Source organism: Gigantopelta aegis, chromosome 15 (assembly GCF_016097555.1).
Source record: "Gigantopelta aegis isolate Gae_Host chromosome 15, Gae_host_genome, whole genome shotgun sequence".
NCBI lineage: Eukaryota > Metazoa > Mollusca > Gastropoda > Neomphalida > Peltospiridae > Gigantopelta > Gigantopelta aegis.
In genome coordinates, this window is record NC_054713.1 from 40,711,304 (window position 1) to 40,737,022 (window position 25,719).

Sequence of the window (25,719 nt, forward strand, 5' to 3'; positions counted from 1 at the left end):
ATGGGAAGAAGCCCTGATTTTAATCTAATTTAGCGTGTTTGAACCCTCAGAATATAAGCACGTTAATACCTGTCAAACAAACAAAATCCTCAATCCTGATTTTAATCAGAGGTTGGGCCCACAAAGTATTTATGCCTGCCTATTTACCAACAAAAAAACAAAAAAAAACCCAAAACAAATAATACAAACCCATGTTCCTACTTCCACTCTCTCCCTTAAAGGGACATTCCTGAGTTTGCTGCAATTTGTAAGATGTTATCGACAAACAGACTTTTTAACGATTGTATTTACATATTAGTGGCTGTATATTAAACGTGTTTCTGATCGTTCTAATATTTGTACTAGTTTAAATTTCATTTTATTTCCTAAAATATTTGTTGTACGAAATTATTTGAAGACAAAATCTAGTTTGGGCTTCTTACAAATATTAAGACGACCAGAAACACATTGAATATACAGACATTGATATTCTAAACAAGAAAATACATTTAATATACAAGTTTAATCATAAAAATATTTTATTACTCGGAAAGATCTTACAATGCAGCAAACTCAGGAATGTCCCTTTAATACTTTTCAAACAAACACGCGCGCATAACAAAAACAAAAATGAACACAACAAAACAAAACAAAACAACCTCCGCTAAAATCATCTTTATATGACGTGCGTGTGTGTGTGTGTGTGTGTGTGTGTGTGTGTGTGTGTGTGTGTGTGTGTGTGTGTGACTTGACAAATAGTTGGGGGCGAACTGACAAGGGGCCCACTGACTTGGGGATAACTGGTTTTGGGGCGAAACGTCTGGTACCCCATTAGTGTGACGTATATGAAAAACGAGACTGTTTGTCCTTGGGCAGAACACAAAAATGGTTGCAATGAGTGTGTTGCGTCCCTTACTTCAAGGGACTCGCACGCTTTTGTCAGCTGGGAAAATGTCAAAAGCAGGTAGTTACAGTTTTGCATGATTTAAAAAAAAGAGATTAAATGCATATCAATTACCAGCCTGGGTAATTTTGTGATGATGGACATCCCTTTCACAAAACGTCCAATGTCGGCAATGATTTTCATTTCATAAAAAATAATAATTATAAAATAATATGAATTTAAGGTGCAACCTAGAGGCGAGCTCTGTAGACTGATGCCCATTAATTATAGTCATGGCTACGTTCACAACACTGAACAAACTCAGTACAAACTCTGTCTAGTCACTGCGAATCCTAAGGCTAAGGGCCTAAACCTAAACCCAACTCGACCCTAATCCTAATCCCCTAATCCTGATATGATCACCGAGATAGAGCAAGAAAGCCATTAGATATGAGCTGTATCTGCTGTTGCGACTGAATCTGTTTCGGAGCAATGTGAAGTAGAGCCAAGTTCTATGATTCATTATTATAGGTCCAACCAGAGGCTGCAATAACTTAGTATAAGTTGTAGATTTTGTCTCCGACCTTCTGTTGACCTATGGATCTGTTTGATCTACATAGTTAAAGATTTTTTTTCCTGCAATGCCTCAAGATTTGAAAAACCCCAAAAGCTGCAGGCCTGTGCATATGATGTCTTCCTGGTAAAATTATATATAGGAGCCAGTAAATCTAATTGATCAGTGTGTGATTTTTGTTTTCAGTGGTTATACGAAACATGAGCGAAAAAAGGACCATGATAGTTAAACCCTCCAGATTCGAGTGGGACAGATGGAAGGACGATGTGGTAAGTTGCAGGGTACAGTAACTACATTGTGGCAGGGCACAATATTTCATGAGAACTGTTGTTTACGCAACTTTAAAAGCACGAGAACCGCCAATTGGTTACATTGTCAACAATTACATTCTAACATTAAAAGTACCATACATCAGAAATGAAAGTGAAAATCAGTTTGTTTTTAAATACATTTGAAACATCAATGTAGCACAGAACTGTAGTTCAAATGTTTTAGGATTAGGTAAACCTAACTCTGCATTTATGAGAACTATATTCATGTAACCGAAAAATCGGTTACCTAAGTAAAATTCACGTTAACAGACTTCCAGTTACCTAAGATTTTGAAATATTGTCACCTGTTGTAGAACTTCTAAATACAGTATACATATTACATTGTGTACTAAAGCATTATTCACAATCTGATGAGTTTACAAACCAGTCGAAGGGCAGTGTGCGATTTTGAGGAGAGTCCGGGAGCCTGAGGCTTGCAAAAATCATATAGGACTCTCTAGCTTGGCTAGCATACAAGCCCGCAAGGCTAGTTATTTGTACAAATTACATTGATTCTTTGAGATGACACAGTCAACATATATCTCAAAATCCTGGGAAACCACAGTCTTGAATAGCGATCTTTTCCATAATTTCATGCAAAACATGTAGTGATCTTCTGATCTACTGGAGATGCATGGCAGGGCTCATTAGGGTGTTGGCGGGCTCTAAAGATTTGCAAATAGGGAGTCTTTATGACACTGTTTTAAACCAAAATCACACACTGACAAACCAGTGGAAGGGGATTAAAAAGTTAAGTTTGTTTTATTTAACAACACCACTAGAGTATATTGACTGTTAGTCATAGGCTATATTGCATGTCAAACATTTGGTAATTTTCACAAATAGTCTTAAAGCTAGAGGTAACCCGCAATATTTTTTCATTAATTAGTAACAAGAGATCTATATATGCACCAACCCACAGACAGCATAAATAATTTGGTTTGTATATATATGTACATGTAAAATTTTTTATAATTCTACAGCCGGTTGATAACAATCTAATAATAATTTTTCCATTTTGTATGTCAGAAACATTTATTTTGTAATGTGTTTTTAATTCTGTTCTTTTCATTTTGTTTCAGCATTACTTTCTGTTTCTTGGACTGGTACCAATGGCTCTTTTAATAACCTATGTGAATCTCTTTGTTGGTAAGTAAGTTAGGAGAAATGGAATACTTAATGTATGTACATTTGTACTGTTTAGGTCTTAAGGGAATTAACATGCCACACACAAAACACACACACACATGCACACACACACACACATGCACAGACACACACATACACAAACAAACACACAGACACATACACACACACAGACACACACACACACACACAGACACACATACACAGACACACACACAAACAAACACACAGACACATGCACACACACAGACACACACAGACACACATACACAGACACAGACACACACACATGCATGCTTAAACACACAGATGCATTCACACGCAGATGCATTCACATGCACATGCATTCACACATGCACAGAGAGACAGACACAGAGAAAAAATCCACTAAGAACTACCCCTCCCAACTCATTAAACATCCATATAAGACATTTTAGTGTTGCAGTAAAACCAGTTTTGTTGGTTCCACAGACAGACAGCACCTGTCGGTCTTCGCTATGATCACTTGTTCCAGCCAGATGGTACATCAAAGGCTGTGGTATGTGCTATCCTATCTATGGGATGGTGCATTTAAAAGATCCCTTGCTGCTAATTGAAAAGGGTAGCCCATGAAGTGGCGACAGTGGGTTTGATCCCTCAATATCTGTGTGGTCCCTATGTTCGACACCGTATAACCATAAATAAAATGTGTTGAGTGCTTTGTTAAATAAAACATTTCCTTCGCTATGATCAAAATCAGGCATCGAAATAAGTTGAGAATGGTCGTTCAGGTTACCGGGAGGTTACCACATGTAAGAAAAGTCGAGAATGGTGTTTCGTTCTCGACAAAAATTTCAACGTAATGGTACTTTCGTTTCCGAACATAAACCAGGCAATGCATTCCGGACTCTTGTGCAATTGCAAGCAATTATAGTCATTCCGCATTTAAGCAGCGTCCACTAGATGAATTTACTTCTGCGTTTCGTTTTCTCGTACGAAATTGCACCAATGTTCGTGCGCACTTGTGCAATTGCAAGCAATTATAGTCATTCCGCATTTAAGCAGCGTCCACTAGATGAATTTACTTCTGCGTTTCGTTTTCTCGTACGAAATTGCACCAATGTTCGTGCGCACTTGTGCAATTGCAAGCAATTTTGGCAATCTGCGTTTAAGCATTGCCCACTAGATAAATTTACTCCGGATTTCTTTTTCGTAACAATGTTCGCCCGCACCGATATATTTCAGAATGTCAGCGTTTTAACATTAAAATTAGTAGTAGTAACAGGAATTCAATTCTAACTTTCATATAGTTGTGGTAACCTATAGGTTGCCAGGCTATATTTTGTGGTAACCTGTAAATGGGTTACCAGACACAATGTTTAGTTCGATGCCTGAAAATGAAGGCGAACTTCAGATCACTGTTCTGAAAAAGTGCGAGGTTAGCAATCACATGACATTGCACACAAAATGTATTAAATATTGTATCACAAGGTGATCAATTTGCAGCTCTCCAAAATCGTTTTAGGCAAGTATGGAGGAGAGTGGGACAGATCACTCACTTTTTCTGGCAAAGACTCATATCGGCCAGCCAGTCGCAGCTGGTCACAGGTTATATCTGGTCGCCTTCAATAAAATAATAAACTTTATAAAATATTTCAAGACAGTACATTGTGAAGCTCTTTGTCCGATTGTGCCCAGGTTTGCGCTGTGTATGCATGCAACCCCTGCAATTAAGAGAACGAAAAATTGCACGGCAATCTCCATGGCATTGCCATTTGCCGCATGCAATTGCAGGGGTTGTGCATGTAAAGATTATTAATGCATAAGTGCATGGGGCTGTCTATTCCTTAACGAAGGGTGACTGACAAAATGTGCCTGTATATACAGAGCACTCAAACTAATTCTTGAACAGCACACACAGTCGTGCTGGATTACACAGATGTCAGTTTGGATACGGAATTAAAGTCCTAGAACCTAGTTTCAACCTGTGAAAATGGACACTAAATCTGGAGGCAGTAGAATGAACCAAGAGTCTGTGCACGAAAATACACTTAAAAAGTAGTCTAGAGCCCGTCTCCATAACGATTACTTTTACATGTGCATTTTTGAAAATAAGGAAAATGCATTCTATGATATTTGAAACCCCAGGATGACCAAAAACACCACGGAATAATCTAAATAAAAAAATCTTAAGTAATGCATCAGCAACGGCTCCAATTGTGAAAAATGTGACATAGTGTCATCAGCAACGGCTCCAATTGTGAAAAATGTGACATAGTGACATCAGCAACGGCTCCAATTGTGAAAAATGTGACAGTGACATCAGGGTTTCTGCCAGAGGGTAAAACGGGTATGGCGCCATACCCAAAGTTTTTGGCAGATGTTTTTTTTTAAAGCTAACCTTGACAAAATTAATTACTCTTATCATTACTGTATGATTTTCTTAACCTTAACCCTAAACGTAACTCATTTTCTTTCTTGAGGAGGCACCCCCCCCCCCCCCCCCATACCCCCTGTTGACTGTGGTTGCATTCAATTCCATAGCGCCATACCCAAAAATTCCTTTCTGGCAGAAACACAGTGTGTTTAAAAGTGTTTTTTAAATTATGGGGGGTCTGGTTTTAAGTGTACTGTATTATAAAGTAACATTTAAATAAGACAGATTCATGTGTATTAATGTTCCTATTTTGTTTGTCTTTCTCAGGTCACGCCGAACTCTCCGATATCCCAGAGTGCTACGAACCAAACCACTGGGAGTATTATAAGGTATGTCAGTACTAAAAAAAAAACCCCGTCTTAATGTTGACAACTTTGTGGCTTTTAAAACATTATTTTTGTTCATCTACTGACCCATTTCCAGATATCATGGTAACAGTGTCAGTAAAATCACAGAATTGAAAGTTTGTTAACCATTATGTTATGGGGTGGGGATGGATGTGTGTCAATTCACACCACCTGCTGCAGACTTACCCACCATGTTTTGTATGCTACAGTATAGACCGAAATAATTGTAGGTACGGTTAATTGTAGTAACTTAAGGTGAGATTTACAAATGGCACTATAAACTTTACAGCTGTTCCACAAAGAAGCCTTGGTACTCTTTAAGTGCCCATTTAATTATTAAAATCTTCTTTGTGAAGAAGTGCGAATTAGTTAAATAAAAAATTGGTTACCGACTTTTTGGAACATCTTGGATGTATTCATTGGTATCGGACATCCATGAAGTAACTTTGTCAGTTTATTTGCTAAACGATAGTTGCAGAATGCATAAGACATTTCCCGTATTTTTGTGTGAAGATCATATGGCCTAGAATGTTTTTCATTGAACACAGAGTTTCATAAAAGGTATTTGGTATATATTAGATCCATATACACAAAAACTTAGTATTCTTCTTAGAAAATTATCAAATCATCACCTAACATTTGACATCTACGTTAGTGGCTTACAACTGCCTCGTACCAATTGTACATTTGCACTGTAATTTATGATGATAGTAAGCTATGCCGCGTCATGGAACGGGCTGGCGATTGTAGAAAAAAAGTAAGGTCTCGATCGTAGGTATTTACGGCGATAGTAAGGCCCAGATCACCATAATATTTTAGTGGGCTACATCCCACTTATTAGCCAGATAAATATCCAGGTCCACTATGTTTTTTGATCTGTTTTCAGGGCCCCATAGAGCGCTGGTTTGCACGGTACATCTATGATTCGCCAGAAAAAATACATGAGAGAAATCTACATTTTTTGAAGGAAGAAATGGAGACCAGCAAACTTAGGTAAGTGATATTGGGCCGACTTTACGAAGCCTGTTTTTCTTAACTGCAGGTCTTTTAGCATTGTACATGTATGTAGTAACATGCGTGTAAGACATAAACAGGTGTTTTAGCATTGTACATGTATGTAGTAACACGCGTGTAAGACATAAACAGGTGTTTTAGCATTGTACATGTATGTAGTAACACGCGTGTAAGACATAAACAGGTGTTTTAGCATTGTACATGTATGTAGTAACACGCGTGTAAGACATAAACAGGTGTTTTAGCATTGTACATGTGTGTTGTAACACACATGTAAGACATAAACAGGTGTTTAAACATTGTACATGTGTGTAGTTACACACATGTAAGACATAAACTGGTGTTTTAGCATTGTACATGTATGTAGTAACACACGTGTAAGACAAACAGTTGTTTTAGCATTGTACACGTATGTAGTAACACGTGTAAGACATAAACAGGTGTTTCAGCATTGTACATGTATGTAGTAACACACGTGTAAGACATAAACAGGTGTTTTAGCATTGTACATGTATATAGTAACACACGTGTAAGACATAAACGGGCTTTGTAAATTCAGCTCTTAATGTTTACATTTTTGTATTTTATTTCATTTCTCCCAATCTTGTCCAATCCTTTTTAGTCTATGAGATATAATAGTTTAACTCTTTGACAATCCCCAGTTTATTGAAATGTTTGCATAGCTCTTTACAGTGTTTTCAAACTATATTTAATTTGTTTTAACAATACCACTGGAGCGCATTGATTTATTAATCATCAGCTATTAGTTTTGAGATATTTTGTAATTCTGACATATGGTCTCGCTGCATTTTTTCATTAGTAGGAAAGGATCTTTTTATGTCCACCATCCCACAGGCAGGATAGCACATACCACAGTCTTTGATATATCATTCATGGTGCACTGGCTGTAATGGAAAATGGCCCAATGGGTTATTTCTTGTTCTAGCCAGTGCACAGTGTCTGTACATATAAAAGATCCCTTGCTACTAATGGAAACATGTAGCGGGTTTCCTCTCTAAGACTATGTCAGAATTACAAAATGTCTGACATCCAATAACTGATGATTAATAAATCAATGTGCTCCAGTGGTGTCATTAAACAAAACAAACTTCTTCGTCTTTGGAGGATCTGTCTGATAAACCATGGTCATCATTAAGGGTTTTGAAAAATTCAAGATGGCATCCATAATGGCTGCCATATATTCTATGTTTTTGGCTATAACATGCACCATATTAAAGCCAGGATGTTTGTTACTTCAGGAAACTGGAGAAGAAGGTGAAAGAAGTGATGTACCAGAGACAGGACTACAAAGGCTGGTATTTTATTCCCATGGACAAGTCGAGGATCGAAATGGCCCGGGAAGCTGAACGGGAAACGGCAGCTTTGAGAGGCTCAGGACCAATATGAAGGAGGGATTAAAAAACAAGGAATATTACTGTGTGTTTAACATTGTAGGTGCCATTTTGTTTAAAAAAAACTGTTCAGGACAAGGACAAAAAAAAAGAAAAAGAGGAGAATATGCAGTGCATTCATATATTTTTTATTATGGAGTGGTAACCAATTTTAAAGCAATCATTGTGTTTGGTTAATGTTTAGGACAAGGAAAAATAATGATTTAGATATGTACTTTACAGATTTATAACTGTAGTGGATAGATTAACAAAACCCCCACAACAATGATTACACTGTATTTCCAATGATTGAAAAGCGGTGAGTAATTTAATAAATTGGTAGACACGTGTGCTCAATCTTGGTCAAATTCAAAACAAGCGAGGCATTGTGGATATCTGAATGCTAGACTAAAACAAAACATGGATATCAAAGTTAAAAGTTAATTTAAAAACAAAGTGTACAATATCATGCACAATACAATGACTTCATTCTAAAACGGTGCGAGTTTGAATGGCTTCAAATGACATGACAATTCATTGGATTAGTGCATGAACATCATTTAAAATTGATTTCGCGATATTGGTTTCATTTCAGTCATTGTGAAAACAGCAAAATATGTAATAAAAGTTAACACGGTCAGTATGCAAAACTTCTTTTTCATGTGGGTTGTTTTTGTCTGGTATTCAGGTGTGCACTTCTACAATATATTTTGAGATTTATTGTAGAATTTTTGGAAAATGTCAATTTAATAACACCGCTGTCAAAGTGTAGGTTTTTCCCCCCACTCTTTATGGATGCTAAAGGTTGTAAATAATGGGCTGAACTTACAAAGCCTGTTTTTGTGTTACATGTGTGTAATATCGATAATTAGTAAACACCTGTTTACGGAAAACAGGTTTTGCAAATTCAGCCCAATATCACTATTTGCAAGAGTGGATATTCCTATAAACGAGTGGTTTCAAGTAAAAAGTTTCATTGACAGATCAGTTTGACAAAATGTTTTTGAAGTGTAAATAAATGAGTGAATATTGTGTCCTGACTTGTTATATTTTAGAACAGAATCTCTATTATTTCACACAATAATTATAATATATGGTTATTCAGGGGTCGAAATTTAAGACAACAGGTTACTATAGTTAAATGGATATTTACCTTAGGTAACAGGTTGTTTGTTAATCATATGCAAGTTATTTGACACTCCATGTCTATTAGTTGTTTTAAATTAACAGATTTTTCAATGAGATAGTATTCTTATATTTAATTACCGATTCTTTTATTTAATTACTGAGCAATGCATCAAATATTAGTTTGTTTTGTTCCAACGACACCACTAGAGCACATTGGTAATTCTGTAGTCTTAAGAGAAAATCCACTTCCATTAGCAGCAAGAGATCATTTATATACCTTTTCCCACAGACGGGACAACACATACCACTACCTCTGATAAACAAGTTATAGAGCACTGGATGGGACACGGAAAAAACACTGCAATTGATCCACTGACCAGATTCAATCCAGCAACCCAAAGCACCACAAAAAAGAGCTCTACTGACAAGAGCTTAATCATGACATAAAGACTTCAATATAAAAAGAACACCTTTATTTTTCATGTGGAATGTAAATTTAATACATCAGGAAAGAAGAAAACAAAGAATCAGTTATCGTATAAAAGAACTAATCTAATTTATATACATGTAAGTTACCTCAAATATCTTAAATAGCATAACCGTAAAAACGCAAACAAGTTCTATACTTTCCAACCAAACACTAATAAAACAAACATAAGTGATTAACAACAGTAATGAACAATTTAACGTTATAATTTATCTAAAAAAACCAAACCAAATATTCACCAAAACCACTGAAATTTACTATTTAATTTAAGATCAAAACGTAATTTAAAAAAAAAAAAAAATATTTAAAATGGAGGCTTTATGTCTGTACATGAGTTTATGGTTATTCTAATGATTGTAGTAGCTCAAACTTTCTTTTAGTTCCTAATACAAAATAAAGTTTTGGAAAAATATCCATCCCCCCTCCCTTAACCTTAACTAAAAATAATACAGGGAGGGGAGGGGAGACCGGGCGGATATTATACCATATTTTTGAATCTTCAACAACATTAATAGGTGGTAAAATCCAGTTTCGGCTACTACAAATCTTGAGCATTATGCAATCACTTGGATTGCCGACTACTTGTAAGGTGTGTGCTTATTTCCATAATCTGGAGTGATGGGGAAAAAAAAAGAGAAGATAAATAGAACACTATATTTTTATTTGTAAACCGCAAAGGGTCTTTCATTTCCCCCATCCACCCCAAATAGGTTAGCATATACTCATTAAAGTATAATATATATACACCGAGTATAGATATACACACACACACACACACGACAATAGAAGTATTATATGACACTGGACAAAAAATCTGGGAAAACTGAACGTCCTTGAGAAGTACAGGGTCACTGCAAGCTTTTCACTAGGGATATGCAATATTATTGATATATACTGACAAACAAAAGAACTGAGAAAATAATATGGATGGGTATTATGAAACTTGCGGTCATAGCCTGCAATGTCCAAAAAAGTCTTCGGGACGAATTTTAAGGTATTTTTAAAATGTATACCCCATGGACAATAGTCAATACACAGAAGATACAGTGATCATGTGAGGGGCTGGAACAAAAAGGCTTACTGTGGCCGGGGTTCAGGGACCACTTAAGGGCCCCGGAAGGAAAACTGTTGTTTGCAACCCATGGAACTGTCAAACATTGCATTCAATGCTAACAAATCTAAACTGGTTATGACTTATAATATAAGGCACACATCATAAACTTGAAACTCTGAAAACATGCAAATGAACCTTGTGTGGTCAACAGTATTGAACATCATGTTTTTGTTGTTTTAGACTAAATGAAAAAGCACATTTACAAGTAGCTCTCACATGCCTGTAGATAATTCTAAAACTATTAATTTAGAAGCAAACTTAAGCTTTGGCATTTTCGGGTTCACTGCTCAACATTTTCCCTATGACCACTGAAGATAGTGAAATAAAACGGCTCGTCTAGCCCATAAAATGTTTATCAAGTCAGGTTATTTTTCACTCGCCTGCATATTTCAAAACTCAAAACCTGAACCAGAATGAGTTTCTAGTAAATGAAATCTTAAGCAATTAAGTGGAATGCTCTAACACCCAAGCAAAAACAAATTCAACAATAAACCCCAACTGTACATTTGATCTTATGCACACACACAATTTTGTTTTTTAAATTACCGGAATAATATTTGCTGAACAAAATATAAATTTACCCAGATATACTTAAATGTAACACACCAATGAAACAGTATATTTAATACAAAATTAACAAAGCACAAATATGCAATAAAAATGGCTTGATTATGTCCAAATTAAACTGAAAAAACACAAAAACTATGTACACTTCTCCTCAATTAACATTATTAATCATACTGAAGTAAATTTAAACAAGTCATATTTTCCGTAACAGTGATCCATAAATTACACAATAATGAGATCAGTATTAAATATTATAATTGCCTGTACTTGATTCAAACAATATTTGTCAGTGTTAATGATTAAGAATAATGACCAACAGTTTAAAACTAAAATACAAATTACATTGTTACAATAATTAATAAAGCCAATTGTATGTGTGCGACGTCATTTGAGATGGGAGTCTGGACTGTAAATTGAAAGTTTTATAACCACTGGCCCTGGTAAAGCAATACATATCTACTACCAGACTCAACATTTCATTTCAACTTATTTTCGTGCTTATATCCAATTAAGGATCAACCACGCTGTCCTGGACACACACACATACCTCAGCTATCTGGGCTGTCTATCCAGGACAGTGTGTTAGTTGTTAGTGAGAGAAATGAGGGTGTAGTGGTCTTACACCTACCCACTGAATCGTTAAAACTCGCTCTGGGTGGAAGCCGGTACCGGGCTGCCAACCCTGTATTTACCAGCCTTATGTCCGATGGCTTAACCACGAAACCACCAGACCCAACAAATTATTATCTCCAAAGCTCAAGGACCATAACTCTATCAAAAAGTTAAACTTGAATGGCATTTCAAATAAATAAAAAAGTATACAAAACTGTCAGGGCGTTAGATCTCAATAATTTGGGCATAACGGGGACTCTCGTCTTTTCAGAGTGCAGGAAGGTCGTAAAGTAATTAAAGTTAACATTTCAGTGGTTTTGAGGGAAATATTTTCAGTTTGTAATCGTCTCGACTATAATGCAATCTAATGCCCTGACTATACATGTGACAGACAAATGGACAGACAGACAAAAGCTATAGTAACCTCCATTTTGTCTAGTTTGGGACTAAACAAAATTGCTTGCTGTGCATTGTTCGATCATTTAGTAGTGGACTACTCAATTATTGTTAGCTCGCCAAAATTGCCAACTAGACAAAATAATTTCATTAGATAAGGGATTGTCATGGAGAAACTGGATTCTAATTTTATTTTATTAAATAAAAAGAAACAAAATATTCAGGCACTAGTCTAGCGAAATGGATTTTTTTCAACCGAAAGACAACTCAAGTCTCCAAGTTATTAGCAATAGTGATAAGTTAAGTCGTCGTAATATTTTAGAATCCGGGGGCTGTGCTCACCACCATTTAAGGATGAATTTTTTTTCTCTTTTTCTACTCTATATCAATAAAGATAAAAATATAGCTTGTGCCCGACTCCTCCCCAAACCCCACTAGATTGTGCACCCTCCCCCCCCCCCCCCCCCCCCCCCCCCCCCCCCCTTCCAGATATCGTTCCTATGGGCCTGTAATTCTAATCTTTATAGACGCTTAACTTACATATACATGTAGCCGGGTTACACAAGCTTATGTAAATCTATCATAGCAAAAATAATACTGCATTGTGTTGCTACATGTGAACACAGTAGGACCATCCTCTGGGGGAAAAAAGGAGTCAGTTTACTGTAACTCATAATTTATTTAGTAATTTGTTAGTATTATTTCAATCCCACACTCTGTAGCAAAAATACCCCAAACAAGGCCCCCCCCCCCCCCCCCCCCCCCCCCCCAAAACAAAAGGCTCCCAGGGCTAATTTAAACCAAATACTAAATGTTACAGCTACTTTGTATAAAAATGAGTAATTGCCTAATCTGGCAATGGGCAGGACGATTTCTGACCCTTGATCAGCAATGTTAACTTTGTTGTCACACATTCTTCCAACAGCCGAACACGAACAAGCATGCACACACTCAGTCAGACCCAGTGATTGACCAGTGGTCCTTCCATCACATCGGTAACAAGTTATCGTCTCTGTCGTCCCGCTCTTCAAGCTGGTCATCACCAATGCCCTGGTATCTCCGCTGGCCTTTGTTTCCATCACCCGATCTGCACAGGAAATTACACCCATCCTAAAAAACCCAACCCCAAAACAAGAATGAGTTTAAAGTTTGTTTTGTTTAACGACACCATTAGAGCACATTGATTTATTAATCATCGGCTACTGGATATCAAAGATTTGGTAATTTTGACAGATAGTCTTAGAGAGGAAACCCACTATATTTTTCCATTAGTAGCAAAGGAAGGAAGGAAATGTTTTATTTAACGACACACTCAACATATTTTATTTACGGTTATATGGCGTCAGATATATGGTTAAGGACCACACAGATATTGAGGCTACTCTTTTCGATTAGCAGCAAGGGATCTTTTATATGCACCATCCCATAGACAGGACAGCACACAGCCTTTGATATACCAGTTGTGGTGCACTGGCTGGAACAAGAAATATCCCAATGGGTCCACTGATGGCGATCGATCACAGATCAACTGTGCATCAAGCGAGCGCTTTACCACTGGGCTAAACAAGAATGAGATAAATATAATTTATTTATTTAGTTTTTTGCAAATGAGATGTAACATAGCAGTGTGTATGTGCAAAGTTGGCATTATTTAGCTTTAGAATGTTTATAGATCATGAAACGTCAATACTGCCAGGAGTCTAAACTTCAAAAGGATCCCTTGCTGCATTAAGAAAATGTAGCGGGTTTCCTCTGATGACCATGTGTCATAATTACCAAATGTCTGACATCCAATAGCCGATAATTAATTAAACAATGTGCTCTAGTGGTGTTGTTAAACAAAACAAACTGTATAAGTTTTATAAGCTGCTAAGCATAAGGCTAAAAAGAAAAAACAAGCATGCTGAAAGTACTGTTAAAGCAATACATGGCCACAACCAGGCCCAACAAATTTTCACATCACTCGTATAACTGTTAACAATGGGTAAATTGCCATAAAAGTCGAACTTGATTTGTAACTACACATGTACATGATATGGCTATACAAACCTATGACAGAAGGGCGGAGGTGAAACCTACAGGTTGGACCAGTAGGACATTACAAAATATATGCTGAGTGACAAAAAAAGAAAAGGAAAAGAAATGTTTTATTTAACGACGCACTCAACACAATTTATTTACGGCTATATGGCGTCAGAAATATGGTTAAGGACCACACAGATATTAAGGGAGGAAACCTGCTCTCGCCACTTCATGGGCTACTCTTTTCGATTAGCAGCAAGGGATCTTTTATATGCACCATCCCATAGACAGGATAGCACATAACACAGCTTTTGATGTACCAGTCGTGGTGCACTGGCTGGAACAAGAAATAGGGACCAGTAGGGGATTACAAAATATATGCCAAGTGAGGAAAAAAAATCAAATCAAATCAACACAATAATCTGTAGATGTATAATCCCCATCATATATGAGGAGTTCAGGCGCAAAACCCTTAAGTCCATCTGACTTGTTTGTTTTAAAATGAAGACTTTTACCTGATGGTAATTTTAAGTCTCACTAATTACACTTTTCGTGTCATGAAATGGTTATAGAGCAATAAACAAAAAATATGAATGTAAAAAATGAACCGTTATTAAAAATAAACTCGGTATTTACCAAAATGTGATTGATTTTTCTGTAAGTCCACCTTCAGTTAGTTTGCAAAACTCAATAAGTCCATTTCTGGAGATTAGTCTTATGGCAATTTTGCAGAATCAAAGAACAGACAATTAGAAACATCTTAAAAGTGAAGGTTGAATTAAACATTTACAAAAGAAGAACTTTACTTGTCCATGGATATACCAAAGTTTGGCAATTGCTGGCCTATTGTTCCAAACCTTCACAAAGCGTTAAAACTCACACTTATTTAAAACTATTGTGCCATCCCAGTGTAATAACAATGACAGTAAGATACTCACTCTAGAATTATAATTATGGAAAGATCACTGGAAAATAATGCCAGTTGGGTCACAACATACTCCATCCCCCATTGGAAGTCATCAAAAGATTACACAAAAGTTCAGTCAGTCCTCCTGCCCCCTCCCCCTATTTGAACACACATCCATCGATTTATTGAAATTGGGCTAGTGAGTGTGAAAGTAATTGTTCACAATATTGAACAAAGCTGCCCTTTAATGTATTCTAAGTCATTTTCATTCAGAATTCAGGCAGTACACAAAGCATTTTTATGTGTGCATGTTACACGAGGAATCAAACCTTCATGACTGTAGCGAGCTGTTTTGGCTATAGAACGGGCCGAACTTTGTGGCCGACATCGTTTACGCGTTCCTGTTGGTGATAACATCAAAGGTTCGTCAACTGCATCATAAGTTTCCATAACTAGTGTGGATAAATTGGCCAAAATCCGAAGGAATTATACGAATTCAGCACCAAAAAATGCTTACTATGGGCGTGGCCATCTTATGCATCATGTGCTCTGATGCACACATGTAACTGGCGGTCTACAAACTACGTGGTTCTGCAGACAAACTCAGATGGCGTTTCCGAGGTTCTGCAAAGAAATTGTATTCTAGCTTAGATTTAGAGTGGGACTAACAGGCTTTTGAAGCAAAATTTATTTGCTCATCAGGTACCAGGGACTGAGAAGGTTTGTCTCCAATGGTTATCTCAATTTCCATGGATGTGGCGTTTACGAGGTTTTGTGCCTGAATTCCTCATATGCAAACCTCAACATTTAAGGTTACACAGCACCATTAATTACCCCATACAGGTCAAAACAATTTCTACGTCTTTCTGCCAGAAAGAAATTTTGGGGTATAGCACTATGGAAATGAATGCAACCACAGTCAAAACGGGGTATGGGGGCGCTTCCCCAGAAAGAAAATGGGTTAGGTTTAGCGTTACTGTTTTACAAAAGCGTCATTAATTTTGTCAAAAGGTTAACTTTAAAAAATAAAATCTGCAAACAAATTTGGGTATGGCGCCATACCTGTTTTATCCTCTGGCAGAAACCCTGTTTCTAAGTCAGAATATATTCTGTGAACAAATACAACACTATCGAGAGGGTCATGTGACTACTAATTTTAGGGAGTGCTCTAAACTGACAAGTACTGTGTAAAACACCAACATCAGTCGACCACAAAATTGTTCAATTAATGGCCCCTATGCCTGACCAACACCTTGTGTTGCTGTTACACAAGTGGCACCATACCACTTGTACAGTTGTTATCAGTTAGTACTACATATAACTAGTTACTTCAAACCTATGGGTTATTTAAATACTACAGGTCAACAAATGTGTAATCATCAAACAAAGATTTCAAAAAGCATATCAGAATTTTCTAGTATTATTTTTATGAACTAGTCGAACCTCGTTAATCTGGACAGAATGGTTTTCCCACAAACTGACCAGATAAACGAATTTCCGGACTACTGAATCATGTCCAGAGTAGTTTCCCTTTGTGTAACTCAAAGTTAATTACCCTTAATTGGCTGTTCTAAAGATTATAAAACACAACAGGATCATAGAGCGGTATATCGAACACAGTGCACCGAACCGATAAGTGTGTAAAACAAACGGAGGTGTGAAACCCCTTGCAGCCATTAGAGCTCGTGTGGATTGCCTGACTGGTCTTAACTGGTCACGTTTACTGAAGGCAGAGAATTTGTTGTTTTAGCAGTAACCGGTTAAATGAAGCAAATTTCCTTTATTCTTAACACTTTGTTTTGGATTATGACCGTCCGGATCCGGAAGCTGAATATCCGGACTAATGAATAAATTTGCAAAGTAGCCGTTTTGTTTTGTCGCTCATCTGTCCGGAAGTGGGGTTTCCGGATAATCGGAGTCCGGATTAATGAGGTTCGACTGTATTTCCCAAACTGGACTATATTAAGCTGCTATAACAAGTAACAACACGACAAATGTTGGTGTGTTGCCTCAAGGGGAGATATCAAATTTGCTCCCCATCTCTCCCCTGAAACTACATGTACCTCAAGGATAGTAATTGTTAGCTCCCTTTAGCAAGTAAATTTATATGGTATCAATATGATATCGATATGGTAATATCTTAAATAACTCCCCGTAATCTGATTTAGGGGAGCAATTAATGACTCACCTCAATGTTTTTCACATCGACATCTGCATATAATATTACTCAAAACAGAAACTTTTGGTTTGAAATCACAAAATCTCAACATTTTACTATTCATTTCACATCACCATTTAAAACAATACATTTTACAGCACCATTTTTTTTTTTGTCGTTTAGTATATTCAGGGCTTCTAGATTATGGTAGCCAGACTCCCATGGCTAGTGATATTCAATGTTGGGCTAGTAAACAACTACCATTGCTATGCCTGACGGCAAGTGGAAAAAAAAGTTGTCAAATGCTGCATTTAAATATATTTTGTAATTAAGAATATCTTGCCGTCACTCTCATCCCCCAATCTTAGTGTTTTAAAGCTCTATCTTCCTCTTTAGGCAACATTATTACTATTAGTAAAATTGTATTAACTTAAAAGTAAAGTAGGGCTAGTGAATTTTTAATCGTGGCTAGTAAATATTCTAAATCACTGATCCCATGGCTAGTGGATTTTATAAGAATTCTAGAAGCCCCGAGTATATTTAAGAACTAAAAAGTAGACTTACAGCTTGAAGATTTCCAAAGTCCTGCCAGAATGAATAGTTGGGGATCTGTTCCATACCTTTAGCACCAAGAGCAAATCTCATATATAGAGCACCCACCACCAGGTAAACCGCCACGACGGAAAAAAATCTGAAAAAGAAAATCATTAGATATTCGGTTTCTGTCTCTCGTTTGTGAAATGTCTGGCCTGCATTCTGTAATAACAAACAAGACTGACATCCCAGAATGATTTGAAGGAAGGAAGAAAGACAAATGTTTTATTTAACGACACATTAAGTACATGTTAATTACAGTAATATGGCGTTGGACATATGGATAAGGATCACAGATAATGATTGCGGAAACCTGCTGCTGCCATGGCAAACATCTGGCAAGTTTGACATAAAGTCTTAGACAGAAAATGTACTACATCGTTTCCATTAGTAGCAAGGGATCTTTATATGCTCCATCCCAGACAGGATAGCACATACCGTAGCTTTTTATGCATCAGTAATGGTACACTGACTTGAAAAACAAACATAAATACAACTCATTTTTTAGAACAAATTATGAGGATTTTTTATAATACATTGTGGGTGTGTACAAAATTTACAGGATGAGAAAAATATAACTGCACACTTTTATCTGTTGAGGACAAACAAAAATGACTGGAGACTGTTGTTTTTGCGAATAACAATGTTCATCATCAGGTAAAGACATATACAGAACTTCACATACGTTGTTTTTGCTTCCTATTTATTGCACGAATTTAGTTTGCACAAGAATATATACCACAAGACCGTGTAGTGGTTGAGTGGTATGTTCTTTTGCAAAATAAATGAGTGCAATAAATAGGAAGTGAAAACAACGTATGCGAAGTTCTGTTTTTATTACATACCTTCTTTTTATGTTTTACAAAAACGGTTTTTAATTTAACGTCATAACAACACTTTGTTTAAATCTATGATCAAAACTCCTTTCATGGATTTACTTAATGTTAAGAATCATACACTGCGACAGTGTAATGTTTCAAATACGATGTGATGTCATTTGTAAATCATATGTATAAGTAAATAAAAGGCACCAACTGCAGTAAAAAAGAAAAAGGTCCATATCACACATATGTGCGATACACAATAAATTTATTACACGGTTTCAAAGTGTCTTTATCACTATAGTAAGATTGAATAGGTATGCAATAAAAACAATAACAGCTTTAAGATAGTCATTTTGAGGAATACATTGGTAAAATCATTTTCAATTGTTCGTGTCGTGTCATCTTTTAGAATAAATTATAGGTGTTATTTTTCGGAATAAACTATGGGTTTAATTTTTTGAGAATAAATTGTGGTTGTCATTTTGTTCAGACAAGTCTTTTGTATTAAGAAGAAAATACCATTAGTTTGAGATTAAGCTGAAAAGAAATAAATTGTGGAGGTAATTTTTAAAAATAAATTTTGGGCGTCATTTATGAGAATACCTTATGGGTGTCATTTTATAGAACAAACTGATTGTGTAATTGTTTTTAGTGTAAATTATGGGTGTCATTTTTTTTTTACATTAAATTATGGATTTTGTTTTTGAGAATAAACTGTGGGTTATTTTTTTGAGAATAAATTGAGGATTTCGTTTTTTTGTGAATGAATTATGGGTGTCATATCTGAATGAATGAATGTTTAACGACACCCCAGCACGAAAAATACATCGGCTATTGGGTGTCAAACTATGGTAATGCAAATAAATAAAGTGATGATCAATACCAATATAAAACTTAAACAAAAACAGTGTAAAGAACTGTGCAAAAACACAAATATCACAGAATGTTACGGATACTGAATTTTACTTAAAACTTAAATTTTGTGCTGTATTGGCCATTCTCAAAGAGAATGTTACACCCCTGCACCACAGTGAGGTTACAGCACATGCAGGGGTGTCATATCTGAGAATGATCTGTGTGTGTATAAACTGTCTTGAGACTCACATGATGAGAAAAATGGATCCCAGACTGAGCACAGTGGAGCTGGTTCTGTCACATATCTCCTTGTGATCCAGCTGGAAGAGGTAGTAACAGTCCTTCGTCTTGTTCGTGTTTTCCTCCAGTATCAACATGCCAGGTTTCGACTGAAAAAAACCCCCAAAATGTTTATTAAAGTAAAAACACTTGTTTTGTTTACTGAGCACATTGATTAATTAATCACTGTCTACGGGATGTCAAACACTTGATAACTATGAAAAAGAGGAAAAACCTATTTTTTTCATTATCACACACTCCCACATATATATGGGTAGTGCTAAGATTGCTTCAAAAACCTGTAGCGTGAACCCAATTTCACAAAACATTGTAAGCCTACAGGGTAATTTTACACATAAACGTAAATTAACAACTAAACCACAATTCTTATTACTAGTATAGTACAACAAATATAGATAAAAATACACATATTTCATTTTCTTATGTCTTTATAATGTTCCATTTTTCTAAATGATGTAATTTTCTTTGTGAAATAGATGCCAAACATTTATAAATGTATGCCCGGTATAACTGCAAGTCGGAAACGTAAACTTACGATGTTTTGTGAAATTAGGCCCTGGCCTATCAAAAGCAAGCCATCGTAAAACTACCACAGTCAGAACTAAAGTCCAAACCAACAACTATGATAAATTACTCTCCTACCTTTAATTACCATTAGATTTCCCTAAAATTTTGTCCAGAAACAAATCATGAAAAACCCCATTGCAGTGACAGAGATTCCACATAAGAGACTTCGCTGAAATCGCATAGGGCAAAATACATGCAGTGTTCTGCCATTTACCATTTTGCATGTTTATGGAATACAGTACTAATCAAGAAGGGTGGATCAATATGACGTAATCTAACAATGTTATGACATACACTAAGGTATAACACACTTAGCATGACGTCATATTAATTACGTCACATATTTAGGCTTCCACCCATCTTGAAGAATATTCCATAAAAAAAGCAAAATGGCAGACGGTGAAAAATTGTATGTGTTTTGTCCTAAAAAGACCTTAAAAGTCAATTAGGTGATATGGTTTCAGTCTAATATGTGGAATCCATGTCAGTGTAATGTTTTTTTTCACAATTTATGTTCGGACAAAATGTGGAGAAAATCTAATGGTAATTAAAGGTAGGAGAGTAATTTATTGTAGTTGTTAACAATTTGTTTCGGACTTTAGGTAACAATCCAAAATGGGATAAAGTTTGTTTTGTTTAACGACACCACTAGAGCACACTGATTTATTAATCATCGGCTATTGGATGTCAAACATATGGTCATTTTGACAGACAGAGAAAAAACGCTACATTTTGCCATTAGTAGCAAGGGATCTTTTATGTGCACCATCCCAGACAGGATAGCACATACCACAGCCTTTAATACACCAGTTGTGGTGCATTGGCTGTGACGAGAAATAGCCCAATGGGCCCTCTGACGGGGATCAATCCCAAACCCACCGTGCATCAAGTGAGCGCTTTACCACTGGGCTGCATCCCACCCCAAAATGGGATAGAAAACCTTAGTAACGTAAACTCACATCGGTTGCTGATTCATCACAGGTGAACATAATGACCGCTCTTCGTGGACCGCTGTTGCAATGGTTACCATATGGTTTACCATCTCCGTACTCCAGCAGCACCCAGTTAGCTGAAAACAGCACAGACTCTTACAAGAACATAATCACATTTCAGAAAAATCTACACCAATATAGGAAAGAAAGAAAGAAATGTTTTATTTAACAACACACTCAACACATTTTATTTATGGTTATATGGCGTCAGACACATGGTTAAGGACAACACAGATATTGAGAGAGGAAACCTGCTGTCGCCACTTCATGAGCTACTCTTTTTCGATTAGCAGCAAGGGATCTTTTATATGCAAAATCCCACAGACAGGGTAGTACATACCACGGCTTTTGATATACCAGCAGTGGTGCACTGGCTGGAATGAGAAATAGCCCAATGGGCCCACCGATGGGGATTGATCCCAGACCAACTGCACATCGAGCAAGCGCTTTACCACTGGGCTACGTTCCGCCCTACACCAATATATGAAGTCGACAGCTAATTTGAGGCTTAAGAGTTACGACCGACTTGCGTTAGAACAGAAGTACAACCTGAATGGTCCACTGCTTAATATAGGTTATTTAAAAAAAATACAGGACTAGCTCTGGCACTCGCCAGCTGTGATTTTCAAAAACAACTGTTAAATTTTATTTTAATTTGGCGAAATAATTTTATGACATAACTGATATTTTGTTAGAAAATACTGAGTGTTTCTGCAGTTTTTAAGGTTTGACAGTTAATTGGGCGAAATCTTCTGTGGACTTGGAGTTAGCCCTGCAACACTACAAGAGAAGTGTTTTCACTAGGAGGAGGTAGGCGATGAGTGTTGGCAACTTTGCTGCCATCACCTCAGTCCTTCACATCTGAGGTGTGCGATCGAGCTTGCATGCCAAAGCACATCCTAATTTTATCTCAGAAGTGGGTTTTTTCATCGTCCACCTAAACACATGGTTACAGCACGCTTCCCGTTGGTTGCTTGAAAATAAACTGCTTTAACCCCAGCCAACCCCCATGTTTGTATACTACTATCATTATAAAGCTTCAGTGAGTATTCAATGTGTCCTATTAAAAACATCTTTTGTGTTAATACGTGCAAGCTTTACTCAAGATCTTTCCTATGTAATGCAAAGCACTTGCTTGGAACAAATGAAAGTAATTTATCACTCACCTGATACTTTTAAACATGAAGGACTGATGCCTACGTGTATGTTTCATGCTTACAGTTATAAAAATCTCTGCATTTTTAAAATATAAACAACTACTTTTCACAAACAACCTTCTATTTTGAAAATTAATTAAAACCCTGCGAGAGAACATTAGTTAATCCCCCGAGCTGCCCCACCCCCCAAAAAAGAGAGAAGCAGAATGAATGTTAAATTTAGTTTTACTGATATGTTACAGGGATCGAAATAAGAATGTTCGTTCATGTTTGTGGAGTAATTGGACAGGTTTTTTTACAGTAAGCTAATGAAAATGGTAGGCTGAGAAAGATGAATGAATGTGTAAACCAGTTTTATTTTTGTGAGAGCCAAGGTTTAGCCTACTGAGGTCCTTACAAAAACATTTTGTCCCGAGGGTTGGAATTGGTGTATCTATACCTCATAATGGTAACTGATTCTTTTTCTTGCCCATTTAATTACAGTAACAAAACATTAATTTTGTAAGCTATGATTTGTTTATTATAGAATGATTCAAAAATATTTTTCCTACAAACTCATTTAATCAGGTACTGAAAATATAGTCCACAGTATGCAACAACATAAAAAAACTTAAAAACAAACATAAGATGAAAATATCAATTAGTTTAAATATTTTTAAAACAACGATACAATGTGAAATGGCGACTTGGGGAATACCTAATTCAACAGAATTCTGAAGAACATGAGTTTTAAAAACATTTGACGTAAAAACATGAGTTATAATGTCAGGAGTATGTAGAAATCATCTAACACCGGGGTAGACAGATTTATCTAGCACCATGCAAAAGTTGGCTAATTCAGTCCAATGGGCAAGAAATAGGTTGTCAGACACTAGGCTTATTTCGATGACTGTGTTAACAAAAAGAAATTACAATAAAATGTACGTACGTCCAGCCATGATTTGAGAGTGTGTGTATTTACCGACGACTACTCTAAACGATTCATCTTTCAGTTTTTTCTGCAACACTCCAACATCTTTCGCCGACCCATCGGCCTCTGCATCCGTACATATCCCAACATTGTATGAATATCCAGATGTGTCCACGACGCTAAATCTAAGAATAAAAAAGCATTTCATATAAATTATTTTCATTTCAACTAATTTTCGTGGTTGAAGCACGCTGTTCTGGGCACACACCTCAGCTATCTGGGCTGTCTGTCCAGGACAGTGGGGTAGGTGTTAGTTGGTTAGTGAGAGAGAAGAGAAGAGGGTGTAGTGGCCTTACACCGCCCACTGAGGCCTTAAGAACTCACTATGGGTTGGAGCCAGTACCGGGCTGCAAACCCTGTACCTACCAGCCTGTAGTCCGATGGCTTAACAACTGCATCACTGAGGCCGGTATATAAATTAAAGGTACTTTTGGCAGGGATTTCTAGATGGTAAAAACTTGCTTTAAAGCTTTTAAATGTAGGCTACTATATCTTTTACATGGGTGTTCTATCGTGGGATAGTGCGCCCTCTAATTTTAACTCAGCGGGAACACTGGGTAACCATTCACACTAATTATTAAATTAAACAAGCACTCTGAGAGTACTACTAAAGCAATACGTGTCCCCTACAGGGCCCAACAAATTCTCCTATCTCAACAGTTCAAGGGAAATAACTCTGTGAAAAATGTGTAAATTGCCATGAAAGTCAAACTTGTCATAAATGAAAATGTGCCCGTTACCAAATGTTAAAATGTTACTGTTGTCCTTTATTAATCATGTATTGTTACATATACTAGTACGTACAAGTATACATGATGCAGTGAATCTCCTTTAAACAGTACCCATAACCCATGGGCCAAATTGGGCCCAAGTAAATTTGATCCATGGGTATCCAGTTTACAGGGGGATTGAAGTAAAGGTCTTTATTGTATTCTATTCACTATTAATTACAGAAAAAGTAATAGCAAGCGCCAGTGAGTGCTTATGACAAGGTGAAATAACCTAAACAGACTGAGTCCCATATGTTAAAAGGAGGGTAAACTCAAATAAGAGCCTTATGTGTTGGAAAGATGCACACCCGGACCACCAACACATACTGACACTTTAACAAATGAAAAACGCGTAATTTTAGAATTAATAAAAAAACATGATTATTCCTGTTAACTGGGGGCAGCCATTTTGTTTTGTTTTTGTGACGTCTGGTGGTATAGCTTGGGGCAAGTGATGTCAGCTCCGCCGAACTCCTCTTAAGCAAAGTGTAAACAAACGCTCTAATTTACGACAAGTGGGACTTGTAAAACAACATAAATACTTGATAGTATAATAAACTATTTAACTAAATATATTTCAATTTGCATCAATAGAATGAAATGGAGTTATAGTACTTTTCTCTGAAAAAAAATACAAAGAAAAAATGCTTATTATTAGGCCTATTGGTAGGGTAAGTTCGAGCAAAAACGACCACTCATGATATCCAAACAGTGTTCGAGATTAATGGTATCCCGATATCCCGGGGATACCAGAATTTAATTTTGAATACCAGACTTCAAGAACCCAGTATCCCACTGGGATACCATATAATACTAAATTCTCAGGAGGGATACCAGATTTTGAAATGTTAGTATCCAACTGGGATACTGCCCCAAATTTTAATCTCGAACACTGTCAAGTGATAAGTTTCTTTTCTTTGGGACTACGTAATTGGTCAGTTTTGTGATTTGAGATGGGAAAGTCTACTTAATCAAGGGTTTTACAGAATTACTTACAGTACTAAAGTGATAATGTCCATTACGATTTGAGGGGCGTCTGCGCGGCTATCAGACAATACCATGTGATTTTAATAAAAGGCACGTCTTTTTAGTGTGTCTAGACACGGTGTCTGGGGACCATCTAAATATACACCTGCCAATCAGGAACCATAGGTATAGGCCATGGAAAGAAAAGACCAATTAACCAAAAACACACTCTGATTATTATTTCAGTATGTGGGTTAATTTATGTAAAACAT

General features: G+C 36.6%; 2 protein-coding genes across 2 annotated transcripts in view; one reads left to right on the top strand and one right to left on the bottom strand.

Moving 5' to 3' along the window:
• The first annotated feature begins 813 nt into the window (after positions 1-813).
• LOC121390606 (NADH dehydrogenase [ubiquinone] 1 beta subcomplex subunit 5, mitochondrial-like) lies at positions 814-9,093 on the top strand. Its single transcript, XM_041522464.1, has 6 exons — positions 814-943; positions 1,623-1,705; positions 2,830-2,896; positions 5,577-5,638; positions 6,543-6,649; positions 7,930-9,093. The coding sequence occupies exons 1-6, from the start codon at positions 865-867 to the stop codon at positions 8,075-8,077; spliced, it is 546 nt and encodes a 181-aa protein (XP_041378398.1). The 5' UTR covers positions 814-864; the 3' UTR covers positions 8,078-9,093.
• A 2,861-nt stretch (positions 9,094-11,954) lies between these two features.
• LOC121390607 (cation-dependent mannose-6-phosphate receptor-like) overlaps positions 11,955-25,719 on the bottom strand; it is a 15,063-nt gene continuing 1,298 nt past the window's right edge. Inside the window, exons 2-6 of the mRNA XM_041522466.1 lie at positions 23,670-23,836; positions 21,552-21,661; positions 19,975-20,114; positions 18,017-18,143; positions 11,955-13,475 (exon numbers count right to left, since the gene is read on the bottom strand). Of these exons, the coding sequence (XP_041378400.1) occupies positions 13,353-13,475; positions 18,017-18,143; positions 19,975-20,114; positions 21,552-21,661; positions 23,670-23,836 (667 nt within the window). The 3' untranslated portion in view covers positions 11,955-13,352. The remainder of the gene's footprint in view (positions 13,476-18,016; positions 18,144-19,974; positions 20,115-21,551; positions 21,662-23,669; positions 23,837-25,719) is intronic.

Bases quoted from the DNA above. Each gene is read 5' to 3' on its own strand.
- LOC121390606 (XM_041522464.1), top strand. From the start codon at position 865: ATGGTTGCAATGAGTGTGTTGCGTCCCTTACTTCAAGGGACTCGCACG. The intron at 944-1,622 runs GTAGTTACAGTT...TTTTGTTTTCAG, and splicing joins TGGGAAAATGTCAAAAGCAG to TGGTTATACGAAACATGAGC. The intron at 2,897-5,576 runs GTAAGTAAGTTA...TGTCTTTCTCAG, and splicing joins CTATGTGAATCTCTTTGTTG to GTCACGCCGAACTCTCCGAT.